Raw genomic sequence first — 26617 nt, forward strand, 5'->3', positions numbered from 1 at the left:
TATATTTATGTTTTCATATGTGTGAACAATTTCTATAACACGTTACTCTTCATCGGCGGCGAATTCTGTTCTGCTGCGCTGATCCTATGGAGTCTTAGTACGACGACTTTCTGACTGTCTACTACAACAGGTTTTGTCTGACTCCAGCGAGAGAGGGGCGATGAGGGCGACGCGCATTCAGCTCGATTCAGTGCTTGTAGTCGTCGCTAAGTTGTCTACGTATCTGGATGCAATTTTTATTATTTCTGCTATTCGTTGCGCTGTCATGATTGAAAATGAATAGATTGAAGGTTTTCTCGCAAACAAGTCTATAACACGCTAATATTCTTACTTATTTTATTAAAGAAACGAAAATATTCAGACGAAAGGGAGAAAATTAATAAAAGGAACAGTTGTGTTTTTTTCCTGGACCGGCCCTTGTTGGCGACTGCTCCTTGGCGCTCGCTAAGGGCGATAGATATATAGCAGCGCCATATGATAAGCACTATTTTTTTTAACGCAGAAATGGTCAGTTTATTATGAATTTCTAAACTATTTCTTACACAAAACGTTGCATTCGTGTAGGGTGCCATATCTGCTTGTCACAGAGATAAAATTATCTGTTGTCTTGGGAATATAGAAGATGACATTAAGCTAGGAAAGTTTGAGTGGAATGATGGTGTGGATGTACATACAAATATTGTGAAAGCACTTGCTGATAAGGTTGGACACATACCAAAGGATCTAGTCATAACAAATAAACATGACAGTTGTCTCATGATCCTCGAAATGTGGTGCAAGACCTACATCGATCAAATTAGGACACAGATGAAACAATTTCAGGTTCTTCCTTTTTCTTGCTTCATGATCTAGGAGTACTTTCGATCCCAGATGTTTATTGTTTAATTACAATTTCACCATATTTTAACTCATATTCGAGCTTATTTCTTGCTTATTTGAGCATATTCAGTTGAGTATTTAACAAAAAACTATCACAAATCGTGAAACCGTGCCTACAAACTACCACTTTACAAATTTGTGCCGAAAACTACCATTTTCTTACTAATTCTTGACTAAAAACTACTAAGTCTGAAAAGAGCCCGATTTGGCTCTTTTAAACGTGTTTCTGACTAGTTGAGCCCATACGTAAGCGGGTTAAAAAAGCAATCGGGTCCCTAGTTTCCTTTTCAAAAAAGCAATCCAGTCATGTAGCGCGTCGTGGCTGTGGCCGGCCCCTGGCCATGGCAGCGGCCAAGCCGTTGCTGTGGCCAACCATGGCCGCTTGTGGCGGAGGCAGCCGTGAGTGGTGAGCGGTGGCCAGCCAGCACGCATGCAAACCAGCCAACCGACCAGCAAGCGGCGGCGCTGCACGCACGCTCGCGGTGACGACGGCCAGCACGCGGCGGCGGGGGCTGCTGCGCACGCAAGGCCGCGGCACGCCAGCACGGCCGAGGCGGCTCCAGCCGGCCAGCAAGCGGCGGCGGCTGCACGCACGCTCACGGCGACGACGTCCAGCACGCGGTGGCGGCGGCTGCTGCGCACGCACGCAAGGCCGCGGCACGCCAGCACGACCGAGGTGGCTCCAGCCGGCGTGGTTGCGCCGCCGTCTCCAGTCCCGACCAGCGTTGGAGAGGTGCTTCGCCGGGGCGTCGTCATGGCAAAGAGCGCGGAGTGTACACGATGTGTTCCAGGAAATGCCAGAGAGAGAGGAGGAGGAGGAGGAAGAAAATTAATGCTGACAGGTGGGCCCATCCTGTCAGAAAGGCGTTTAGAAGACGCGAATCGAACACTTTCCTGGCATGGTAGTTTTCAGTCAAAGATTAGTCAAAAAATGATAGTTTTCGGCACAAATTTGTAAAGTGGTAGTTTATAGACACAGTTCCGTGAAATGTGATAGTTTTTTGTTAAATACTCTATTCAGTTAGTATATAAGGTTAGTTAAATTGTCTGACGATCTTGCAGGTTGCTCTAGTTCTCTTGGCACTAAGAAATGATTGCTTGGTCCTTCCGAGTGGAAGAGAAGTTAATAACAATACATTGCTAAAGACTCTTGTTTTACCAAGTCTTAGAATGGTAATTGTCTATTACATCTTTCGGTACTTAGCATTTCCAGCACAGAGACCATTTGCTAAAATAATGTACCTTGTGTTAAAGTTGAAACCCTCCCATGGGTAAAATGCAAAAATCCTATTTATTCCAAGACACAAGGATAAACCATTGGATGCCCAAGAGGATTTATACTATTTGACTCTCTTTTTTCATGCATACAGCTAGAGCATGATGCATCAGATCTTTCTGCCTTCCTTGGTTTCATTTATTCATCAAGTGATGGTGTCATTAATCTCAGGAACATGTTTCCTCCCTATTTTACATTTTCTTTAATTATTTAGACAACTAGCTCGATGTACACTTCTACATTCTTTTAATCAATCAAATATTACGTTCGAATGTACTACTGTATTTTTTCTAGTCATGGAATGTTGATAATTGACATCTGATTGTACATTTTTCTATCTGTAGCTATTCCTGCTTAAAAAGATAAATATTCCTATTGAGGAAAAAGCAACTTGTTACGTGATAATTCCAAAAAATAGTCAAACTAATGAGGAATGATTATCTTTTTGAGTATTTCAGCCTACTAGAAGTATTGATAGTTGATTATTTTACTTCCCCCCTTTTCTAAACTGTGCAGACTTTCAGAGGATTTTTCGGTTTCCAAATGTTCTACCATTGCTGATTTTGCAAGATCAATCAATTATGGCATTCCTGGACATCTACTACAATTGCTTGAGAAGTTCTTTTCATGGAGGAATTGGCCATTAGTCACACCACATGGTGAAGCAGCAACATATGAGAAAATGCTTAGAAAATTCACTATAGAGGAACAGACGAGGGAAAACAGACACTTAGCTTTATTAAAATGTCTAAAGATTGGAATTAGTGAATTACCTCAAGATTGTGAAATCCAGGTATAATGATAATATTGTCATGGTGCATCATCATACTTGGAGGCAGTATGTTGTTCGAAACATCAGACATGATGCATGGTAGCATTTGGTTCTAACAATGTGTTTTTTCGTTGAGCAGGATGCTAAGTACCATTTATTTTCTAGTGGTGAAGTTGTGCTAGAAATGATCAAGGTGTTCATAAAATTTGTGGAAAATATGTCCGTCCGTCTGGAAAAGGTGCAAATTTCCCATCCAAGAGGCTACGATGATGTTCTGGGGTTTGCACATTTCCTGACTAGCAAGGTGAGCTCCTAATCTTAGTTTTATGTTCTCACCTTTTTAAGTAACTTTCTAGGCTTTAGTAGGTTCTAGGGTCTGTTAGAAGATTTTTAATATTCGCCCTAGATAAATCTCAGTCACTTTGTTTTAAGTACTAAAGAGTTACTTTGTTATAAAAAGGTTGTGTTTTAGCCATTGGATCTATGCGGAGACGGGTGATCTAAGCCATCTTTGCTTAGTGCACTGCCATTAGACTAGATTCAGTTTTGTGTATGTATTGTAAAACCGTTTTCAACTGTATTTGCAAGAGTTTTGATTTTTTTTGGTACATGTACATAATTTTGTTTAGTATTGTATTGTGCATTCACACTTTTTTGTGGTGTACCTGCAACTTTTTTGTCGAACTAACAACTGGTGAATCGCACTTTAAATTTTCTTTGTATTGTTTTCTGTGAATTTTTAGGAATAGAAGCAATGCTAGAATTAAACATATTATGCAAAATTTCTGGTTTAGAAGTACGAAAGTAAGTATTTGAATTTAATTAATATTAGGAAAAGTCCTGGCTGTAAAGGGAAAGTGAAGAACCAATTGGTTTTTCACTTATTTTCAGCCGCCTGTCGTTTAGTAGTCCTATGAAAGTTCTTTCATTGCAGACGAACACTTGGAAGTGCTAAAAATATTCAAGGGCTCTTATATTATGGGACGAAGGGAGTAATAAGTTTCAGTTAAGGACAGCTCACTAATTTGTAATCACATAACTAATAGGAGGATCAATCTTTGCAAATGATACAGGGAATTGCTATGGAAACCGCATATGGCCTGGTTCACTTGTGCCTGGAGAACCAAGTCCAACCTTCGGAGCTCACCCTAGAGGAACTGGCACGGATCGATTTCCCTTGTGAGCGTGCTCATGTCCTGTTGCATGATAAGGTGAGTGTCTTTGGCAAATTCACCAGGCGAGATCGAGATGATTCCAAGGAGATGATCAAATGGTGTTGCAAGCTTCAGATTAGTCCAAAAACTATTTTCCAACGTTATATTATTTATTTTTAATTAGTTGTGCTTGATCATTAGTGTTGAATAGCCCAAGCCGAAGATTTAGGTAAGCATTCCTAGTTGGTTGTTATTTGCTTTTGGAGAAAAGAAGCCTACAGATTGATCGTATGGAAAATGATTATAGTTGTTACCTTAGATTTCGCTGTTGCCATCTCCTTTTCATATACAAAAGCACTGTATTAAACATTGGCATGTCCTCGGTTATCTTTTCCACCTGCCCCCGCGTCGTCCGTTTTGGGCGGCTCGGGCGGCGACTCGATCCGGTTTTCCCGGTAGCCGTCCCTGGGAGCCCTCCCCTCGCCGCCACCGGTTGGCGCCGCCGGGCTCGCCCGCGCGGCTGACGGTGGCGGCAGGGTTCCATTCCTGTGGCGGTTTGAGCAGGCGTTTGGCGTAGTGCAGGCGGTGGCTGGATGCTGTGAAGGCGGGAGTTGCAGCAGCAATCCACGCGGGGATGGATCCGGCGGAAGCATGGCTGTGGGTGGCCAGATCGGCACCATGCCGCCGCACCCGTGGACGCCATGGACGGGGCTGTCACCAACGGCGGCGTCAATTCCTCGGATGGAGCACATGAACCGCTCGTCTCTTCCTCGTCATTGAGTGGAGATCCGCCCGCGGTCGTCCAAGCGGTCGTGTCTAGTACTGCTGCGGCACCTCCATTAGGGACAGCCCAGCCGGTGCGTGTACGGAAAACCGAGGTCCAACCTGAGAACTTGCTCTTACCATAGTCATTGCTCCTGGGCTACCTCTGTGGTGTTGAAGCAGTGGCCCTGGCCGTGACCTGCATCTCCGGCGTGTTGGTCTCTTACTTGGCTCGGCCGCCAGGTCAAGGTGACACCGTGAATCTGGCCAGCATGCCGCTGGGCGGTCTTCGGCCAGGCGGTGGTCACCTCAAGAGGTTTGGACCTGTATGATCTGTGTCTAGCGAGGACGACACAGAGTTTGTGGCCGCGAGTCTGTTGTCGTCTCATATAGATCAGCCTACGCTGCCATTTGTGAGGATGGTGCATGGCCTTCGGAGTGTCCCGAACTAGGGATTTCGTGGTGCTGCTGTCCTTCGTCTCCGTCAAAGACTTCTTCGAGTGTTGGCGAGTGGCTCTTGTCGAGTCTCGTCAGCCTACTCGTCCGGGCATGGTCATCACTCGCCGTAAGGACCGTGCACACATGCAACTATTGGGATCGAGGCAAGTGAAGGAGACAACATAAAATGATTTCCATTGGGTGGTACTTCTCGAGTACCCAATCTAGAGCTCCGGGGTGAAAACTCTGGTCTGACCTAGTTGGTTATACCTGGCAATGGCGGCGTTCTTTACGTCGTTACCCTGATGACGGCATTGCTCGGAGTTTGCTCAGATTTGCTCTTCAGGGTGAAAACCCATGAGCCAACCCTTGGTGGTTGGATTTGGCGACGGCGGCGCTTGTGCGTCGTTCCCTTGTTGGAGGCGTCGCTTTTGGAGAACCCTTCTCGGAGTCTTTATGATGTCAAGAGATGACTGGGGCCGATGGTCACCGTTGTACATCGTCAATCGTTGTTTCATTGCTTCGGTTTTTTTTTCTTTTCTTCCTCCGCCTAGGCATAGCTTTGGTCTTTGCATGACTTTGCCTTTGCCGGCGTGATCATTTGTGTGTGTGTGTGTGTTGTGCTGGCTGTGTGCATCTTAGTTATGCAGAGGCCGGATGTACTCATTATGATTGTATCCCTCGATGTTATTGTATGAGTCAATAAAAAACACCCTTTTTCGAAAAAAAAACATTGGCATGTCGCACATCTAGGAACAAGAGAGCGTTTCATCCACGATAGGTGGCTTTTGACCATTTCACGTGAAAAAGAAAGTCATCAAGAAATTAGTCTTGGGTGCTTACTATGAACCATGGCCTACCTAATGAGTATGTCCATCTATTTCTTATACATCAGGAACTTCGTCATGACCATTGGCCAGAATATATTGTGCCTTGTGCTTTATAAGATTTTCTTGATGACTAATTTCTTATACATCAGGAACTTCGTCATGACCATTGGCCTGAATATATGGGACCATGCCATACCAACTAAACTGGCCATGGCAACTTTATAAGATTTTCCATGATCGGAGGCGAGTTGTCATGTAGCACAAAAAATGGCAGAAAAATTGCCACTGCGCAGAAAAATTGTCATCCGTTCGACCATGATCCGGCGGCTTTAAGGGCATTCGCTGGGAGCCCTAAAAATCATCAAGCGGGGTCAAATTTTAAAAAGCATACAGCAAGAAAACGTATAATTTTGCTGGGTCTCATGAGATAGATGTGTAACAAATTTCAGAGCTTAAACACCTGACCGATGCTTCCAGTATAATACAGATATCCTGTGAGTTAGCTAACCTGATTAATAGAGCTGTTGCTGCGTGCATTTATTGAGATGCAATCCTGCTTATCCGGAACAAAAATGATCAAGCCGCACCTGCATATTGGTGCAAATATGACCATGTGAGTATCAGCGTCAGCATTAATTATTATTGTATCAGAAAAACATGGTTAAATCTTAGAAAGCCGGGCACTTCAAACCCGTCTCAAACGCCCGGGCAGACACTTCAGTTAGCGAGCGGTCACAAAAATAAATGCGGCTCAAACGGGCGCCTCAAATGAGCCTCAAACACCCTTGTATCCAGCTCAAATATAGGACAGATATGATGTGACCAGGCGTGTCCGTCACGTCGGACCCGGCCCATGCTGGCCCACCCGACCCCACATATATCCGTTCTCATCCGCTCGGCGGACCAAACCCTAGCCACTCCCTTTCGCCACCCAAGTTCCCGTTCGGCGATCTCCGAACTTCTCCGGCATGGCGCACAGCGGATCTGACGACGACCAGTACGGATTCGTCGACTGGGGTGTCGTCCCGTGCGGTTTGGAGGAGGCAATGACCGTCCGAATTGCACGTTGCCGTTCCCGGGAGGACAACGCCCAGCCAACGGCAGGATCTGCCCTACGCAAGTCCAATCTTCCTTTCCCCATCACCGATTCGCTGAAGTATGAGTCCACCCGGGACTGGTGTGTCCGCCGTGGGCAGGAGGGGATGAGGGTGGGCAGGCCCACCTCGCAGCTGAAATGGTGGTGGCGGAGTCGGCTGATGCGGCGACGTGGGCTACGGCAGATGAGGAAGCCATCTGCGCCCGCATTGTAAAGAAGCAACAGCGAAGGAACACACACGCCCTCACCCGAGAGCAGAAATCGAGCGGTCCGTACCATCGTCGGACTGCCCCCTAAGGAGAAGAAGGAGCATAGTGATGGGTCGGACAGCTGCGGCTATGAGCAAATCCGGTTCGATCCATGTTTCGTCTTCGATCGCTACTTGCACGATAAGGACAACAAGGGCGCCAGAAAGGGCAAAGGCAGGCGTGGATGATCTTTTCCATAGGTAGCATGTAGGTTAAACATGTCAAATTTTGGTAGTCCGATGGCATGTACTGATGTAGTGGCCGGATGATGTGTCAATGCTTCGTTTACGTAGTTCCATGAGTTTATATGGATTTGAAGTATGCTAACTGAGGTGTTTAACTGTGAAATCGACTATCCAAGGTGTGATTGTTTACTGCCCGGATGCGTCCGCAGTCTTGAAGGGTCGATTTGTCAGGTCCGGCCGTAGATACTCTAAGAACTTCCGTGGCGATCACAAAGAGCAAGAAGGAAATTGGATCCCCTGCCACAGTCCTCGCGTGAGAAAAGCTTCTTGCTGGAACCCCGTTCACAATCGGAATCGGTTTCGTGCTTACCAAGTACAATAGGATAGCCATCCATCTTTTTTTTTGCGAGAGATAGCTAGCCACCATCTTAACGAGTCAAAGCCTTTCACTATGTGTGTGTGTTTCCACTCTGTGTGTTGACTTTTTTTTTGTGTGTGGAAAAGGAGCTTTATTAAACAATGATAGGATTACAATTAGCAGCCAGCAAGTTATTCAGAGCATGTGGGGCATCTTGCAACCACAAGTCGGTTCGATGCTCCGCTCTCGACATATAAGCTAGCCGATCTGTAGCCCTATTCTGCAAACGATCAATACATAAGAAAACATGCTCCCTTTCACTCAACAACTCCTTAATCTCTTGTATCAATTGACTCTTGACTGATGTAGGACGGTAGGAGCATCGGTCAAGATCCTAAAGACTACTAGGAGACAGGGATATCACGCACACACTACACGCGCAGCACATGCTAACAATTCCACCACGCGGGCCCTAGTCCAGATTGCTTGGCTGCCACGCCTCACTCACAACCAGGTGACGCGGCCTCGGCTCCTCTCCGATAGCGATTGGCTCAGAATACTGGCCCACCACCGCACAGCTGGCACTCGGCCGTTGCGCGTCGACCGGAAAGCGAGCCCACCCCACCCCAGACCCCTCATCTCCGCCGTCCACCGCGCATCCAACGCCGCACGCACCCCCACCATAGGCGGTTCGCCGTCACACCGGCTTTCCTACCCCGAACCGCCTCCACTTGCCCCTATAAAACGAGCCCCGCCCACGCTCCCCTCTCCTCTTTTCCCAGACGCGCCCCTCCCCTCCCCCTCTCTCCTCCTCTCCTCTCTCGCGGAGGGGACCGGATAAGATCGAGATCCCCTCCGCCTCCGGCGAGGTCGGTCGAAAATCCGAGGGGCGAGATGGACGCGCGGTTCGCGTACTCGCCGGCGGAGGCGGCCAAGGTGCAGCTGGTGCAGTTCGGCATCCTCAGCCCCGACGAAATCGTAATGCCCCGCCTCCCGCCGCCGCCTTGCTCTGTTTCGTTCCTCTTCTCTCTCTGCTTTCGGGTGGAGTCGGAAGTAGCAACTCGAGCGGGTCTGGTTTGTGTGGTTGGGCTAGTTTCCGGTCGAACTCGAAATCTGAGATGAACGAACGAACCGCCATGGGGGCACGGCGCCGGTGCTGGTTGTTAGCTTCAAATCTGCGGTGTCAGTTTGGGGAGGGAACTGGTTTCCGGTCGAAGTCTGGATGGATGTATGAACGAACTGGTTGTTGGATTTGATGTGTGGTGTCGGTTTGGTTGGGCTGCGAACGAACTGGCCGAGTTAGATGAAGCAGAATCATTGTAACTTACCCAAGTTCAAAATTACGAAAAAGTGAAAAACCAACTTACCAAGGGTGGTTGTTAATTCTGACAGAGGGAACAGTACCTGTGGTTGCTGTTTGGCTGAGTCGGTGTGCGTTTTGCTAACTCGAACAGGGAACTAGTAGTTGAACTCGAGCAGGATTAATTACTACTTGGTTTTAACTCGTGACATTCATGGTTCGTTTTGAGTTACAAGTTGTGCTCGGTGTGTCAATATCAACACTACTGAAGTGGGGTCCGAAATTTGGTCAAGTTGAACTTGGCATGCAGTTGTATCACATATGGGACACAAAAAAAGTTTTGACCCGTCTAACAAAATGCTAATAAATGCTCTTATTAACTGCTGTAAGTTATTTGGATAACTCTGAGCTTGGCAGTTTGCACAGTTTTGGGTATAACAACTGCTGATACACATGATTTTACTACAGTATGCCAGCCCTTTGATTGGGCCATGATCAATACAAGTTTGAATAAAAGTACACACGTCTGGTGCTACTTGCAGAAGTACGTGTAATAAGATGGATTTGGCAGGGTTTAACAATTTAATGGCTGGGTTTAAATGAACATTGACCATTGTAATGATGGCAGGTGGTCAGTAATGTGTAGGTATCACAAATTTTAGGATGAATCGAATTTGACAGATTCTGTGTTGCTTTGCTTGTTTGCAGAGACAAATGTCGGTGGCGGTGATAGAGCATGCAGAGACCATGGAGAAGGGGAAGCCCAAGCCTGGTGGTCTGAGCGACCCTCGCCTGGGCACCATTGACCGCAGGACCAAGTGCGAGACATGCATGGCCGGGATGGCCGAGTGCCCGGGCCACTTCGGCCACCTCGAGCTCGCAAAGCCCATGTTCCACATCGGCTTCATCAAGACCGTGCTCTCCATCATGCGCTGCGTCTGCTTCAACTGCTCCAAGATCCTCGCCGACGAGGATGAGGATGAGGTCTCCTTTCCTTTTAAGACATGTACCTGCGCATTAAGTATTTAAGTTTACCAGGTTAATTGTTGGTCGGTGCATATCATCATCTAGCTAAACTGACATCATAATAATCTTAGTTCTCACCATTCACTAGCTATATTTATGTTTGTCCAATTCTGCACCTGTTCACTCAACATGCATGGTAAATTTGAACTTTATAGAATCTTTCCGACGGTTTGGTGTGATGGACCTGTAGATGCAATTGCTTTAGATAGACTGCTTGCATCTTTGTTATGGACCTGCAAGTCACATCCGAAGCCAAGAATATTTTTGTGAATTTTCGGTCTCTTTGATAGAGCCTGCTATTGGTACAACAAAATAAGAATGCATTGATGACGTGCCCCCCTAGCAGTGCATGTTTCATCAGTTGTTGTCTTTGGTAAAATAATCAAGTACCATGGAGCATAATTAATTACAAACAACTTTACAGTTTCATCTGAACCAATTCTGAAAAGGTTGTTCTTGCATGTTAGCTGCTAATTAAGCACTGTCATAGGGTGGGCATCTATATATCCTTGTGTGCCTGAGTGCCTCTCTTGATCTTGGCATGTTATTGACCAGTCTGGTATCTCTTGCAGAAGGGTAATAACAAGTTCAAGCAGGCTCTGAAAATCAAGAACCCAAAAAATAGATTACGAAAAATACAGGAGGCTTGCAAGAGCAAAAAGGTTTGCTCTGCGGGTGAGGATGATCTTGAGGGTCAGGACACCGATGAGCCAGTGAAGAAAAGAGGTGGCTGTGGTGCTCAGCAGCCAAAGATCACAGTTGATGGTATGAAGATGGTTGCAGAGTTTAAAGCAACAAACAAGAAGAACGGCGATCAAGATCAACTCCCTGAACCAGTGGAGCGAAAGCAAATTCTCTCTGCCAATAGGGTATGTACACTATTATCTTTATTTACTCCATTAAATACTAGGTTATAAAAAAATCATCTAACCACCTCATGGTAAATTTCTTGGGGCAGGTTCTTAATGTTCTCAAGCGCATAAGTGATGAGGATTGTCTTTTGTTGGGCCTGGATCCTAAATATGCTCGTCCTGATTGGATGATACTGCAAGTCCTTCCAATTCCTCCGCCGCCTGTGAGACCATCTGTCATGATGGACACTTACTCCAGAAGTGAGGTTAGCCCAGTACTAGTAAATTATGACTACGAATCCAATGGTTTGTTGGTTGACATGGCAGATGGCACCCTTTCACTCACTGTTTGTTTATCTTGCCGGTTCCTACAGGACGATTTGACTCATCAATTAGCGATGATAATTCGGCATAATGAGAATCTGAGGAGGCAAGAGAGAAATGGAGCCCCAGCCCACATTATAACAGAGTTTGCTCAGTTGTTGCAGTTTCACATTGCAACATACTTCGACAATGATCTTCCAGGGCAACCAAGGGTGAGTAGTCAGTCTACAAGTGCACTTTCCACATTAATTAATCACTAATGCTATGTGGTTGACCTGATTATCTTCTGCCGAAATATTCAGGCCACTCAGCGTTCTGGAAGGCCTATCAAGTCAATCTGCAGCAGGCTGAAAGCAAAAGAAGGCCGGGTTAGAGGAAACTTAATGGGGAAGCGCGTTGATTTCTCAGCTCGTACCGTCATCACACCAGACCCGAATATCAACATTGATGAATTGGGGGTGCCATGGAGTATTGCTTTGAATCTGACATACCCAGAAACTGTTACTCCATATAACATCGAGAGGTACGTAATTTATTTGCCATTAACATGTAATCACTGTTCTTTCATTGATACTCCCTCTGTTCACAAATATAAGATGTTCTAACTTTTTTGTGAATCGGATGTATAGACACGTTTTAGTGTGTTTGTTCACTCATTTCAGTCCGTATGTAGTCCATATTGAAATATCCAAAACATCTTACATTTGTGAATGGAGGGAGTATTTGATAAGTCATGTCTAAATCTGATCTGATTATACCAGGTTGAAAGAACTGGTAGAATATGGGCCTCACCCTCCCCCAGGTAAGACAGGTGCCAAGTACATTATCAGGGAAGATGGCCAGAGGCTGGATCTTCGCTATCTGAAGAAAAGTAGTGATCAGCATTTGGAGCTGGGTTACAAGGTTAGTACTAACAGTCACAGTTGCAGCATCCACTATTTTAACTAATGGTGACATCACAAAAAGTGCTCACCCATTTTGTGCTTGACTTCTCAGGTGGAAAGGCACCTTGTTGATGGAGATTTTGTTCTTTTCAACCGGCAGCCCAGTCTTCACAAAATGTCTATCATGGGGCATCGCATCAAAATCATGCCCTACTCAACTTTCCGCCTCAACTTGTCTGTCACATCACCATACAATGCAGATTTTGATGGGGATGAAATGAATATGCATGTTCCCCAGTCATTTGAAACCAGAGCTGAGGTTTTAGAGTTGATGATGGTGCCAAAGTGTATTGTGTCACCTCAGGCGAATAAACCTGTTATGGGTATTGTCCAGGACACACTTCTTGGCTGTCGAAAAATTACCAAAAGGGATACTCTCATCGAAAAGGTGAACTAACAATACTCCTTAAACAACACCTTCAGTAGTAGTATTGTCTCTGTAGTTTTGTAGCTTATAACTAATGTTGTGAAATTTCTTCCAGGATGTATTTATGAACATCTTAATGTGGTGGGAAGATTTTGATGGGAAGGTCCCTACCCCTGCCATTTTGAAACCAAAGCCGATTTGGACAGGCAAACAAGTTTTCAACTTGATTATCCCCAAGCAAATCAATTTAATTAGATTTTCAGCCTGGCATGATGCTGATGCTGAAAAAGAAAGCGGATATATTACTCCCAGCGATACTATGGTACGGATAGAGAAGGGAGAGCTTCTGTCTGGTATACTTTGCAAAAAAACACTTGGGACATCAATGGGAAGTCTTATTCATGTTATTTGGTAAGTTATAAAAGTCGTACTGCAGTTTCTCTTTTTAGTACAGATGTTCTCCACTGCTAAATAATAATTTTGGTTTAACTGTTTGCAGGGAAGAGGTAGGGCCAGATGCTGCGCGCAAGTTCTTGGGTCATACACAGTGGCTGGTCAACTACTGGCTTCTGCAAAATGGTTTCAGTATTGGAATCGGGGATACAATTGCAGATGCAGGTACTATGGGTAAGATTAATGATACAATTGCAGATGCTAAGAAGGCTGTGAATGAGCTTATCAAGGAAGCGCGTGACAAGAAGTTGGAACCTGAGCCAGGACGCACAATGATGGAATCATTTGAAAATAGAGTGAATCATGTACTACTGCTGAATGACATTGTTTGGTTATTTCATCGTCAGTTTCTTTGGTAGACCTGTTTTGACATATCCGTTTTCCATGCTAGGTTCTTAACAAGGCTCGTGATGATGCTGGTAGTAGTGCTCAGAAGAGTTTGTCTGAGAGCAACAATTTGAAAGCTATGGTTACTGCAGGCTCAAAAGGCAGTTTCATTAATATTTCGCAGATGACTGCTTGCGTCGGACAGCAGAATGTTGAGGGCAAGAGGATCCCATTTGGATTTGCTGGTCGTACATTGCCCCACTTCTCGCAAAATGACAACGGTCCCGAAAGCCGTGGATTCGTGCAGAACTCTTACCTTCGAGGCCTGACACCAGAGGAATTCTTCTTCCATGCTATGGGTGGTAGAGAAGGTTTGATCGATACTGCTGTAAAAACTTCTGAGACTGGATATATTCAGCGGAGGCTCGTGAAGGCCATGGAGGACATCATGGTGAAATATGATGGTACCGTGAGGAACTCCCTGGGTGATGTCATTCAGTTCTTGTATGGAGAAGATGGCATGGATGCTGTTTGGATTGAACCGCAGAAATTGGACACCCTGGGGATGAAAAAGGCCGAGTTTGACAACGTATTTTGTTACAAACTGGATGATGAGAACTGGAGGCCCACTTACATGTCGCCTGAACAAGCTGATGATTTGAAGACCATTCGTGATATCAGAATTGTGTTTGAGGCAGAGATTCAGAAATTAGAAGCTGACAGATTACAGCTTGGGACTGAAATTGCCGCGACTGGCGACATTACATGGCCTATGCCTGTCAACCTCAAGCGGCTTATCTGGAATGCTCAAAAGACTTTCAAGATTGATTTGAGAAGACCTTCTGACATGCACCCGATGGAAATTGTGGAAGCAATGGATAAGTTGCAAGAAAGACTCAAGGTTGTCCCAGGAGACGATGCCATGAGCATCGAGGCTCAGAAGAATGCTACTCTGCTCTTCAATATCCTGCTCCGTAGCACATTTGCTAGTAAGAGGATATTGAAAGAATACAAGCTCACAAGGGAATCTTTCGAATGGGTCATCGGTGAGATAGAATCGAGATTCCACCAGTCTTTGGTAGCTCCTGGTGAGATGATTGGATGCGTAGCTGCACAGTCCATTGGAGAACCAGCAACTCAGATGACGCTGAATACTTTCCATTATGCTGGTGTTAGCGCCAAGAATGTCACCCTTGGTGTCCCCAGGTTAAGGGAGATCATTAACGTCGCCAAGAAGATAAAGACCCCGTCGTTGTCTGTTTTCCTAAAGCCTGAGGTGAGCAAGAAGAAAGAATTGGCCAAGAATGTCCAGTGTGCCTTGGAGTACACTACGCTACGTAGCGTGACCCATGCCACCGAGATATGGTATGATCCTGATCCTCTAGGAACCACCATTGAAGAGGATGTGGAATTTGTCAAGTCATATTATGAAATGCCTGATGAGGATATTGACCCGGATAAGCTGTCTCCTTGGCTGCTGCGTATCGAACTGAACCGTGAGATGATGGTAGATAAGAGGTTGAGCATGGCTGAAATTGCAGAGAAGATCAGACATGAATTTGATGATGACTTGTCATGCATATTCAATGATGATAACGCGGATAAGCTCATTCTTCGTATCCGCATTAAAAATGATGATGAAACTCCAAAACAGGATGAGGATGATGATGTCTTCCTCAAGAAGGTTGAGAGTAACATGTTGACTGAGATGGCCCTTGGAGGCATTGCAGATATTAACAAGGTCTTCATCAAAGAGAAGAAGGTGAATAGATTTGATGAAAATGATGGTTTCACTCAAAAAGAAGAGTGGATGCTTGATACAGAAGGTGTAAACCTCTTGGCAGTGATGTGCCATGAGGATGTTGACGCTACAAGGACAAGGAGTAACCATCTGATCGAAGTGATTGAGGTTCTTGGGATCGAGGCTGTCCGCAGGTCTCTCTTGGATGAGCTGAGGGTGGTGATATCTTTTGATGGGTCCTATGTGAACTACAGGCATCTGGCCATTCTCTGCGATACCATGACATACAGAGGTCACCTGATGGCTATTACTAGGCACGGTATCAATCGTAATGACACAGGACCTCTCATGAGATGTTCTTTTGAAGAAACAGTGGATATCTTGCTTGATGCTGCTGTGTATGCGGAGTCTGATTACCTGAGAGGTGTCACCGAGAACATTATGCTTGGCCAGCTCGCTCCTATTGGTACAGGAGGCTGTGGATTGTATCTGAATGAGGAGATGCTGAAGCAGGCCATTGAGCTTCAACTCCCGAGCTATGTTGAAGGTCTGGACTATGGCTATGGCATGGCATCAGCGCATTCATCCATCTCCGGGACACCGTACCATGATGGAGGAATGATGTCGCCAGTGCTGAGTCCAAATTTCCGGGCTTCCCCCGTTACAGGTGCTCAGTTCTCGCCATATGTTGGGGGCATGGCATTCTCTCCCGTCCCATCAAACTACAGCCAATCCTATACGTCTGGCCCTCCTTCCTACAGTCCGACCAGTCTATCATACTCGCCAACATCGCCAATCTATAGTCCGGTATCGCCGATCTGTAGTTCGGCATCGGACAGTTTATAGTCCAACATCCCCAGTTTATAGCCCGACATCCCTTTCATATAGCCCAACATCGCCAGTTTATAGTCCAACATCGCCAGTTTATAGCCGGACATCTCTTGCATACAGCCCCACGTCACCATCCTATAGTCCAACATCGCCACTCTATAGCCCAACATCAGCATCATACAGTCCTACATTGCCCTCATCATACAGCCCTACGTCGCCTGGTTACAGCCCGACGTCACCGAGCTACAGCCCGACATCACCGAACTACAGCCCTACGTCACCGAACTACAGCCTGACATCACCGAGCTACAGCCCTACTTCACCGAACTACTGCCCGACGTCACCGAGCTACAGCCCTACTTCACCGAACTACTGCCCGACGTCACCGAGCTACAGCCCTACTTCACCGAACTACTGCCCGACGACACCGAGCTACAGCCCTACTTCACCGAACTACTGCCCGACGTCACCGAGCTACAGCCCTACTTCACCAAACTACTGCCCGACGTCACCGAGCTACAGCCCTACTTCACCGAACTACTGCCCGACGTCACCGAGCTACAGCCCTACCTCACCGAACTACTGCCCGAGGTCACCGAGCTACAGCCCTACGTCACCTTCGTACAGTCCTTCACATGCTTATTCTCCAAGCAGCCCAAAGATGATGAGCCCATACAGTCAAGCTCCTCCAAACTACAGGTATTCTGTTGATAGCTTTGGCATCTGTTCATTCATCTGTTGATGCTTGGTCTGCTTACATCTCTGTTTCCCCAGCCCTGCCTCGCCGACTTACTCGCCCACCTCACCATCATATGCACAACCAAGCCCATCGTACAGCCCGACAAGGTGAGTCCATTTCAGTTGATCATCATGCATCCTTGTTTTTAACTTAAAAAAACACTGGCTGTTATTGTAACAATCAAGACATGGGTTTCCTAACGCATTGCCTGAGTGTTGCAGCCCGCACACTACCTCTGGAGGACCTAGCCCAGATTACAGCCCAACTTCCCCCAACTACAGGTAATGCATCAAGTCAATCTCATCTGTCCAGCCGTGATGAAAGTACACACCATCCATTTGCTGTTCTGACATTTGCAATTTTTGCCATGCAGCCCCAGCGCAAGCTACTCCCCATCATCCACCGGGCCGCAAACTACTGACATGGATGACGAGACTGCTACTTGAAGCCGCTGACTTGTGAAAATGGCTGCTGGCTGATGCAGAACCACCACACAAGGAAACCTATTCGTGTTTGCTTGTATGTCTCTGTAACAAGCCTTTGTATTTTGGCTGCGCTGCTAAAAGCAGCACTAGAGTGTATATATACAATCGATGTAATACGCCTCTTAGAGAGAAAAAATAATGCCTTGGCTGTTCAGAACAGGCAAGCCTTTGATGTTGTGTTGTGGATCGGATTGTAATGCTTATGTTTCTCTTGGAGAGAAAAAATAATGTTTTCCGTTGTGGGGCTTTTGGCCTACAGTGTAGAGTAAAAATGTTTCAGTTGGAGCTTAGCCTTGTTATTTCGTCGAAGTTAATGCAATGACAAATTGTGGTGCCTAGCTTGCTAAGACAATGAATCATTCGTCGCTGCTAACTCAGTTGTTCAGGTAAGGGAGAGTGAAAAGTTTATCTTGCAGGAAAGAGTAACTGACAGAAATGGTACCTCACTTCCAGCGTTGGCAGAAAAAAAGGGCATCACCCTGCTTCTTGTCCAATCTATACTTGGACCTTTGCTCCAGTATGAATGGTTGGTAGTTGCTACTGCATACGCCGAGTTAACTTGCTTTTCGATGCAACAGAAAATTACGTCCATCGTATGCTACTCTCTGCATTTGCTGCATCAGAACATAAGATGAAAAATTAAAATCATGCACATGCACCGAGTATATCCACTCTTGCAGAGAGAGTCAATCAAAGTGATGGGCTGAATACCGGATTCATCCATGGACCAGAAAATCATCAATGCCTCATCATTTTACCAACTTTGCAATATCCATCATCTTCCCCAATAACTCATCCACAGTTGAGAAATCTCCTACTTTGCACCTATTCCTCCTGCTAAAGAATCCCTATATCATGGAAAAATACATGACTGCATCTGGTGAGTGCCCTTCATCCACCACCTCATGGAACAAAACCACATTCCTATTGTGGAGGAGAGCTCTCCTTCTCCATCCTCTCCGCCGCCTGGAAAGCCAAGCAGCAGTCTCATTACCCGCACGGCAGGATCCGTCGGCCGCAACATCAGCCAAGCAGCAGTCCTCCTCCGTGAACGCAACGGCCGCCTGAGTCCTCCCGCTCTCACACATCCCATCCACGACCTTGTTCAGCATGAATGACGACATCCGAGCCGGGCGAACGGCAGAGTTTGGGCCGGGCATTCCGTCGAGCGCCCTGAGCGCGGCCGGCTTGGCAGAGCCCCATGACGAGTATGCCGGGCGTGACGACGCCGGGCCGGACGGCGGCGTCCCGCATGGAGGAAAAGAGCTGGCTCGTGCCAGGGAGGTCACGGACAGACGCGGGCGAGCGCGGCCAAGGGGGGAGTTGAACGCGGCGAGGGAGGCGAGGGAGGCGAGGGAGTCCGGCTGCCAGGGCGGGGGAAGAGTCGGAGCACGAAAGAGGCTTGCTTGGCACGGAGGGGGGCGGAAAGCGGTGGCATTCGGGGAGGGAGAGGACAGAGGAAGAGTGCGGGCGTGGGAGGGCGCGGCGAGGAGAGGAGGGAGTCGAGCGGGCGGCAGGCGGCAAGGGAAGGCGTGGAGTGGGGGCGGGCGGGCAGAGGAGGGAGGCGATGATGGGGCCGGAGTCTGGTGACCACCGCTGCGAGACGCCGGACTGCGCTGGCAGCAGCCGGCGGCGAGGGGGCGGCCGGCCGTGGGGATGGAAGAATGGTTTTTTTTTAGACAAGGATGGAAGAAGGGGTCCACCGGCAACTCTGCCATTCGGCCTGCGTGATGACACAAGTGGGCTGTCTACTGTAACAATTCAATGGGCTTATTGATGGATCACTGGGTACTGCAGTTAATCATAAGGCCCATAGTTTTTTTAGTTGCATATATGAGGCCCATAGTTGGATGTAATGGATCACTGGGTACTGCAGTTTCATACGTCTTGTTCTCAAAATGTTCAAATTCATATACCGACGGCTGAAACAGACCAACAGTTCCACTGATAAGTTGCTATATTTGACCCATATGTGTTGATCCTTTAATTCTGACCTTTCGGTTTTCCCGCCGGTCAGTGTTGTTGTTTATGAAGCATGTTTATACTTCAATGTGTTGCCTGTCTCCATTCCAAATACTCTCACTACACCTTATCGGGTTAGTTTTCACCATCCCAAAGCCAGCCACACAGTGTTGTCGCACCGTCCTGATGCTCCCGTGGCCGCCAGCACGCCGTCATGAGCGGTTTCTCTCGTTGTGATTCGTGTCGACAGTTTGATACATCACCAATGTATCTATAATTTTTAAAGTATTAGTGCTATATTTACATCTTTTTTATGTTTTTGGCATAATACTGGACTAATATATTAATCCAATGCTGAGGGTCAGTTCCTATTTTCTATTGTTTTGAAAATATATGCCAAAAATTTACTGAGCCGAAACGGGCTGAAATTTTTTGTGAGATTTTTATGAAAAATATCAGATTTTTGGACAAAGGGACCGTCGTAAGGCGGTGCCCGGGGATTCCACACGGCCTCCCGGCATGACCTAAGCCCCACCCGCGTGGGGGTTTTGAAGGTCGGTGGGGCTCTTCTTTCGTCGTAAGAAAGCTAATTTATTAAAAAATTGTGTTAAAATTCCAGCATAATCAAGATTATGGATCTCTTCAGAAATAATTCCAAAATAGAGAGAAACAGGGGAGGAGAGATCCAATCTGGGAGGGGCTCTAGCCCCTCCGGGCGCCATGGAGGCCAAGGACCAGAAGTGGAAACATCTCCCCATCTAGGGGGAGGTGCAAGAAGAAGGAGGGAGGCTTCTCTCCCCCTCTCTCCCGGTGGCGTCGAAGTGCCGCAGGGGGAACCATCATCACGGCGATCATCTCCAATAACTTCTCCGTCTTCACCGACATCTCCATCACCTTCCTTCCTCTCTATTAAGCGGTCCACTCTCCCGCAATTCGCTATAATCCCCTACTTGAACATGGTGTTGAATGCTATTAATTATTATATGATGATTTATTGCATCTTCTTTATGTCCGAGTAAATTATTTTTGTCCTATGGGTTCATTGTTGAATTGTTATGATTGATTTGAGTTGCATATGATCATGCTACTGTCCTGTGGTGCCCATGTTTCATCCAGCATGACTGCCATAACTTTGCATTCCAGTGTGATTTCAGTGTTAGTCTGGAAAAGAGCCCTCTTGGCAGCATAGCCATTGAGGCTTCCAGCTTCAGCCAATGGCAAAGCCACACTTGAGCTGGGTAGTCAATTGACTACATAGCTTTTTGCAAAAATAACAAACAAGCAAAATCATGTGAAAAATCTTATAAAATGTATCCATCTGACTGCACAAGGTTTAATTGATTACACATGATTGGATTCCTAGCGCCGCCACTGGCCTTCTGCCATTGGACCTAGGATTACCTAAGAAAGTTTACCTAGTTCGCATGTAAAATATGTTTTAATTCCTGTTCAAAACCTGCCACTGATGGGTTTCAGCTCTAGCCTATCCCAACTTGTTTGGGACTAAAAGCTTTTTTTTAGCTGCACACACTATATTAATCAATAAAACAAAGTGCAATTGCACGCATACATGCGGAAACTACCAGAAAAACTTGGTTGTTTTTGTTGTTGGTAGATGGTATAACTGTAGAAGCACATACAGAGGAGTTTTTGCATTATTACCCTTACATGGTTTTTTAATTACATAGTTTCCTATATTAATCGGCTTGCTTCAAGCATCTTGCACCCAGGATTAGCTTACAACGAGTTCAAATGTTGTACAGCTCAGTGTGTCACACAACTGAAAGTTTGATCGGGAAGGACACAAGCTGGCTGATGGCGAACGCCGACCATTTGGTCGCTGCCTACATCTGTTTGCCCATGTTTCAACTAGCATACTCTAAACAGGATACTTGGTGACAGGGTTATACTATCCTCTTCCTCTCAAGCGTCCATGTTTTGCATCCAAGGTACCAGCTTAGAATGGTGAGACAAAGTTTAAACGTTCAGTATAGTGCAGTGTTAAATACGTAGATACTCCAGATAGCATCGTCAGCGGTTCAACAAGATGCACAGCTAAAAGATCGATCAGGACCGAGCGACGAATCTTTCATTTTATTGATGACCCAATATACATTCAGAAACTATCGAGGCACCTCTCTATTTTCTCATAACAGTTTACACCGAGATCTGCAGGATTCAGAACTCAGAGGCACAAAAAATCATCAGGGAGGACAACAGCATTCACATCGCAAGAAGCTACTTCCCTAGAGGCGAGGACTAATCAATCGTGTGTCGTTTCCGTTCTCTCTTTAGAAGCATCGATCAGAAGGACGGGAAGAACTTGTTGAGGTTGAAGGGCAGGGAGTAGAACTCCTCGCTTCTCGGGTCTGTCTTGAAAGACCTGAACCTGTCCCAGAAATGGTGGCCCCGGTCCTTCCTGGCGGTGCTGTCGTGCCTGTGCAGGGTGCTGTCCAGGAGAAGGGCGGTGGCGCCTCCGACAAACGCTTTCGACGAGAACACCACGTTGATCATGTCGTTGAACTGGCAGTGAGGAAATGAGAAACATCAGGTGTCAGTCTACATACGGAGCAAAATGAGTGAATCTACGCTCTAAAATATGTCTATATACATCCGTATGTGGTAGCCATTTGAAATCACTAAAAAGACAAATATTTTGGAACGGAGGGAGTATTCAGCATGTGAAAGGAGGATATATTCAGGAACAGGAGTTAAACAACACAAAAACAAATAAGTACTATCAGTGAGTGTATCACTGATCACCTCACTAGGTATAAAGAACCTGTAGATTCTGTATCACCACCAAGATCATGGTACAGAACATAAAAGCATGTCTGGAATATCAGTCAGATTACCATATCTACAAGTGCTATGTGGTTATAAACTTATAACTGAGCCAATTATGGCAGCACATGATTACTGCAGCAAATGTTTACGCACTATTGTTCGCATTTCACTGAGAAAATGATTATGTTGATTGGTTTTTTACACGAGGTGTCAGATGGTAGCCATTATAACTGAATAACACTTGGTTTGCACTGGAGCTTACCCATCTTGCGTGCGTGTGTACCGGGCCAAAGCCTGCAACAGAGGTGTACTCATTGAAATACTGTGGAACCGATATACCCATGAACAAGGAGAATCCCAGGATGAATTTTGTTCGGAAGCTGTTGAGGTTGCAAAACTGAAGGAACCCGACCCCTGCCATACCTGTTTGCACAGAAACAACATATCAAATTTATTCAATTCAACCGTCATGAATAAAGCAAGATCTATTATTTACGAGTAGCTTCAAATACATACCAACATATGCAAAGAGAAGACAGTATATGGCTGCGATTATTGGGCCCGGAATTGATGCGAAAACAGCTCCAAATTTCCCTGCAAATGCAGCACAAAAGCAGTGCCATCAGATACACTTCATGGTTATTGTGTGAGGTGCAGGAGGAGCTTAAAACTGGTGCAAAACAAAACGGAATCATGAGACCACACTTTCCTACCAATATATTTATACAGGATACCAGGACCTAGTTTTGCTTTCAGTTATTTCTTTTGTCATCATAAAACCAGATTTCAAGGCTTTTGGCTTAACTGCTCCTGAGCTGGTTATTTATAAAATGAACTGCTTTATCTATTAATGTATTCCTCTTCCACTGCTTATGCAGTATTGCAACAACGAATAACTTTTCCTGGAAGAATACAGATAATGCTTGAAGAGCCTCAGACCATAGATCTTTGAAACTTGATAGATATTCAGTTAACACAAGAGTATGTTGAACACGAATTACATCAAAGCATGAGGCTTACCGAGAATAGAGAAGAATAGCATAAACCCAGCGGAAATCTGCACCACACGCCGGCTGCCAACACGTGTCAAACCTAGCAGCCCAGCATTTTCCCTGTTCCAGAACAGTGTAAAAACATCTTCAGTATTCAGATCACACTATGAATAAAGTATATAAGCACTGCAAGAGCCAATCATCTGCAATCCACTTACACAGATACAGAGCACCCATTAGCCGTTCCAAATAAGCCGGCCAGCAAAATGCCAACCCCCTACATAAGCACACAAAACAAATGAAGGTAAGAAGATGCTTACAAGTCCCTTCAGTATTCAGATAATACTAAATGCAGAGCAATGGAGGGATTCAGATGTTTGTTACCTGCCAACCGATGCCGCGACTCATAACAGAAGGAGGGCATGGCGTTGCACTGGCGTACCGTGAAACCGCAATGAAAGCACCAGTAGACTGCATTGCAAAACAGGGAGTGTTATTCACTCAATGCTCGATGCCTTCCGATGTGGAAATGATGTGTATCTATGTAAGCATCATCAGTTAGTTGTCCACAATACCTCCACAAGAGCAACAAAAGCAGCTGCCATCATGGCAAAGCATTCACCAGCATCAAAAGTCGGTGCTCCCCACTGGAATGGGTATGGCACAGTTATCCTGCAAATTGTAAGGCAATGATCTGATCAGTAGCTGAATTCCTCCACTGTAAATTGCAGAAAACATTCATAATATGTATGAATACGGTTATCCTGTAATGGTCTTAAATTTTTACCAGGGAGCACCCCCAACTAGGCCAGATCGATCAGTGCGGCAGTGGAATTGGGTTTTTGGAGCAGCATTCTTGTACGCCCCACCGACGGTGAGGAAGAAGGCGTAAAGCCACACGATGGCCACCGACATTATAACGGCGAACCGCTCGAATGCAGTCCCCAGCAAAGGCACCAGATGAGGTACGTACTGCAGAAAAAATTGCATAACAATCATAAGGCTTCAGATATTGTTAGTAAGAAATCACACAGCACAGCAGCTTGGCCATCCTGTCCTGATGATGCATGTACTACCTGGGAAAGAGCCACCAGCAGTATGATCTCTGGAAGACCGATCTCGATGCATTTCGCAACCTACACAGCAGATTCATACTGTTATGTTATTGTTATCCCCACTGCTGTCAACTACACACAGACATAATTCAGAAGTGCAGATTTGTGTGTGCACAAACAGAAGGCTTACACTTGGGAATCCAAGCTCGTAGAGGCCGAACCCGACGAGCGCGACGAGGGGCGCCGCCGACAGCGGGCTCAGCAGCCTGCGGCATCACCAGAAAGCACAGGGGTCAACACAAATCGGTACACTGATGGAGCCAAACACCTGGAACCTGAACCCCCTCTGCGGGGGAACCGGGGAGAGGAAGGGGGGCGAACCTGACGACAATGCGCCAGAGGCCGCTGAAGCCCATGATGATCTGGAGCGTGGAGGCGACGATGAGCGCGCCCTGCGTGCCGCGCATGGTGCGGAGGAACTTCTCGTGCGGGTCGGTGATGCCGCTGTAGCGGGCGGCGAGGACGATGGAGATGGTGGGCGCGACGAAGGTGTAGGAGCCCCCGATGACGGCGGGGAGGCGCGTGCCAAGGAAGCTCTGCAGCAGCGTGTTGATCCCGGCGACGAAGAGCAGCGTCTGCACCACCCGCGCCTTCTCCTCCTGCATCGGGCGGATTCGGTTCAGGCACCGTGAGGCCGGGCGAGCAGAGGAGAGGAGAGGAGAGGGGGAGAGGGGAAGGGGAGGAGGGGCGTACGTTGCCGCCGCCCATCTGCGGGACGAGCGCGGTGGGGATGATGACGGTGGTGCCGAGCATGACGAGGTAGTGCTGGAAGCCCAGCAGGATGGCCTCCGCTGCAACGCAACGGCAGAGGTTCAGTTGAGGTCAGTTGGTTGCGGGAGATCCGGGCGGAGTAAAAAAATTCGAAATGAAGCAACGGGCGGCGAGCGAGGAATGCGGGTGCTCACGCCATGGGGGCGGGCTGGTGAGGCAGTAGGAGACGGCCGGCAGCTGGTCCCGGACGGCGTGCGGCTGCAGCTCCTCCTGCTTCGGCGGCGGCGCGGCCATGGCTGCGTTGGCTCGTGCGTGGGTGTGGGGGTGTGGGTGGGTCGCCTCCTTCCTTGGTTCCTCGGGACTTGGGGAGTGGGGAGGGTGGCGCGGCAGCGAGAGCAGAGCAGGTGTGCGGGGCAAGCGAAGTGGAGCGGAAAGCGACTGGACTCAGGTGAGGTGAGAGGGATGGGAGGGGAGTGGCGTCCTCGAGATGGGGAAGGGTGGTGATTTGTAGAGCGGAGGCCGACGGGAGTGGGGAGGAGCACGCGCGGCAGTCTGCCACGCACGCACGCGGAGCAACGGTCGCCCACCCAGCCCCAGCCCCAGTCCACGGCGCAGGAGCAACTTTTTTTTAGTAGGAGTAGTACAGTGGCATGTGCAGTGGTGGACGAGATGGGAAATGAAATTTACTGGCTCGCCCGGTCTGGGAGGCTGGAACGTGGAATTCATTCATTGCGACCCGTCCTTCCTTCCTCCCCAAAGGGGGCCTGGCCTGGTTACTTAACTGTTTGCCTACCCGTGGAATGGTCCGGCGCCTCCGTGCAGGTGCAAGTGTGAAATGAAACCTTGGCTCTTGGCTCCGCGCACCGGCAGGCAAAAGAAAAGCCAACGCCCGGGTGACTCCGCGCCGACTCGACAGCGCCACAGGCACACGTCGGACGGACCAGCCGCCGGTGCGGCGGTGAAAGGGAAAAGGAGAAAAGGCATCTTTTTCATCTGCCTCGCACATGCACGGCGGCGACCGCTCGCTCAGGTCGACTCACCGCCGCCTTTACTTCACGCGCGCGCGCGAGGTTCCTGTGCTGCGCAGTGCTGGCCTGCCGGTTGGTGAAGCCGTACGTGACACTTACTACTCACTCGACGAGGGTGGACGACCGAACACACGCACCATTCCGCGTCCGTGTTCCAAAACGTAACCCCGTGCCCGTGTCCGTGTCCGTGCGTGCTCACGGCCGTTTTTCTTTTTTTTTTGAGAGAAAGAGAGAAAAAAGAAACAGTAAAATCCGTGTGAAAATTAATTGCTGGCTGCTCGACGCAGGGACGCTGGGGGCATGGGAATTGATTGCTCCACGATTCTGCGTGGCCGTGCCCAGACGCGCCACGCCGCACATGTTTGTGAAGCCATTTCGTGTCCGTTTGTGCATGGGCCGGCGGTCTCTTCTGTCGCGGACGGCGCGGCGGCCTCGCTCTTTTCAGACACAATCATGCCTGCTCTACTCATGAGGGAGGCACGCACCTTTGTTACTCGCTACCACTACCAGCCTCAAGGGCAAGAAGCCGGAGTGAAGTAAACTAACCGTAAGAGCAACTTCAACGGGCCGACCCAAATAGACGATGATTTTGTCTATTTTTTTGTCTGTTTAGATCAGTTAGGCAGACATGAACGT

The 26617-nt window shown here is 47.4% G+C and overlaps 3 protein-coding genes and 1 long non-coding RNA gene across 4 annotated transcripts; 2 read left to right on the forward strand and 2 right to left on the reverse strand.

Annotated features, from left to right (window-relative positions):
- Positions 1–160: 160 nt before the first annotated feature.
- Positions 161–4261, forward strand: LOC147973566 (argininosuccinate lyase, chloroplastic-like). The gene is made up of 7 exons (XM_087524722.1): positions 161–196; positions 565–822; positions 1942–2052; positions 2250–2332; positions 2672–2948; positions 3067–3231; positions 4001–4261. The coding sequence occupies exons 1-7, from the start codon at positions 161–163 to the stop codon at positions 4259–4261; spliced, it is 1191 nt and encodes a 396-aa protein (XP_087380848.1).
- A 4496-nt stretch (positions 4262–8757) lies between these two features.
- Positions 8758–17614, forward strand: LOC125511225 (DNA-directed RNA polymerase II subunit RPB1). The gene is made up of 15 exons (XM_087522117.1): positions 8758–8976; positions 10007–10282; positions 10897–11193; positions 11283–11441; positions 11550–11711; positions 11802–12022; positions 12261–12402; positions 12496–12831; positions 12926–13221; positions 13310–13568; positions 13655–16151; positions 16192–16861; positions 16937–17008; positions 17123–17182; positions 17275–17614. The coding sequence occupies exons 1-15, from the start codon at positions 8893–8895 to the stop codon at positions 17345–17347; spliced, it is 5604 nt and encodes a 1867-aa protein (XP_087378243.1). The 5' UTR covers positions 8758–8892; the 3' UTR covers positions 17348–17614.
- On the reverse strand, positions 9660–19090 carry LOC125511226 (uncharacterized). Its single transcript, XR_007284933.2, has 4 exons — positions 18098–19090; positions 17829–18000; positions 10403–10557; positions 9660–10308 (listed from the first exon to the last, which is right to left on the reverse strand). It is a non-coding gene; the product is annotated as an uncharacterized LOC125511226 (long non-coding RNA).
- Positions 19091–21423: 2333 nt separating this feature from the next.
- On the reverse strand, positions 21424–25441 carry LOC125511227 (nucleobase-ascorbate transporter 6). Its single transcript, XM_048676551.2, has 13 exons — positions 25148–25441; positions 24936–25033; positions 24564–24841; positions 24373–24448; positions 24204–24263; positions 23915–24099; positions 23703–23799; positions 23512–23598; positions 23346–23404; positions 23156–23247; positions 22652–22729; positions 22398–22558; positions 21424–21871 (listed from the first exon to the last, which is right to left on the reverse strand). Exons 1-13 carry the CDS (start codon positions 25245–25247, stop codon positions 21653–21655), a joined length of 1590 nt encoding a protein of 529 aa, XP_048532508.2. The 5' UTR covers positions 25248–25441; the 3' UTR covers positions 21424–21652.
- Positions 25442–26617: the final 1176 nt, after the last annotated feature.

The sequence above is a fragment of the Triticum urartu genome, chromosome 5A (genome assembly GCF_056163025.1).
Source record: "Triticum urartu cultivar PI428250 chromosome 5A, HENAU_Tu73, whole genome shotgun sequence".
Lineage (NCBI taxonomy): Eukaryota > Viridiplantae > Streptophyta > Magnoliopsida > Poales > Poaceae > Triticum > Triticum urartu.

What these genes read in the sequence shown, in the direction of transcription:
- LOC147973566 (XM_087524722.1), top strand. Translation starts at nt 161, where the DNA reads ATGAGGGCGACGCGCATTCAGCTCGATTCAGTGCTT. An exon ending in CACAGATGAAACAATTTCAG is followed by an intron (nt 823 to 1,941) that starts GTTCTTCCTTTT and finishes ACGATCTTGCAG; the next exon opens with GTTGCTCTAGTTCTCTTGGC. An exon ending in CACATTTCCTGACTAGCAAG is followed by an intron (nt 3,232 to 4,000) that starts GTGAGCTCCTAA and finishes CAAATGATACAG; the next exon opens with GGAATTGCTATGGAAACCGC.
- LOC125511225 (XM_087522117.1), top strand. Translation starts at nt 8,893, where the DNA reads ATGGACGCGCGGTTCGCGTACTCGCCGGCGGAGGCGGCCAAGGTGCAG. An exon ending in ACACTTACTCCAGAAGTGAG is followed by an intron (nt 11,442 to 11,549) that starts GTTAGCCCAGTA and finishes CGGTTCCTACAG; the next exon opens with GACGATTTGACTCATCAATT. An exon ending in GGGATACTCTCATCGAAAAG is followed by an intron (nt 12,832 to 12,925) that starts GTGAACTAACAA and finishes AATTTCTTCCAG; the next exon opens with GATGTATTTATGAACATCTT.
- LOC125511227 (XM_048676551.2), bottom strand. Translation starts at nt 25,247, where the DNA reads ATGGCCGCGCCGCCGCCGAAGCAGGAGGAGCTGCAGCCGCACGCCGTC. An exon ending in ACGAGCTTGGATTCCCAAGT is followed by an intron (nt 24,264 to 24,372) that starts GTAAGCCTTCTG and finishes TCTGCTGTGTAG; the next exon opens with GTTGCGAAATGCATCGAGAT. An exon ending in CTAGTTGGGGGTGCTCCCTG is followed by an intron (nt 23,800 to 23,914) that starts GTAAAAATTTAA and finishes TACAATTTGCAG; the next exon opens with GATAACTGTGCCATACCCAT.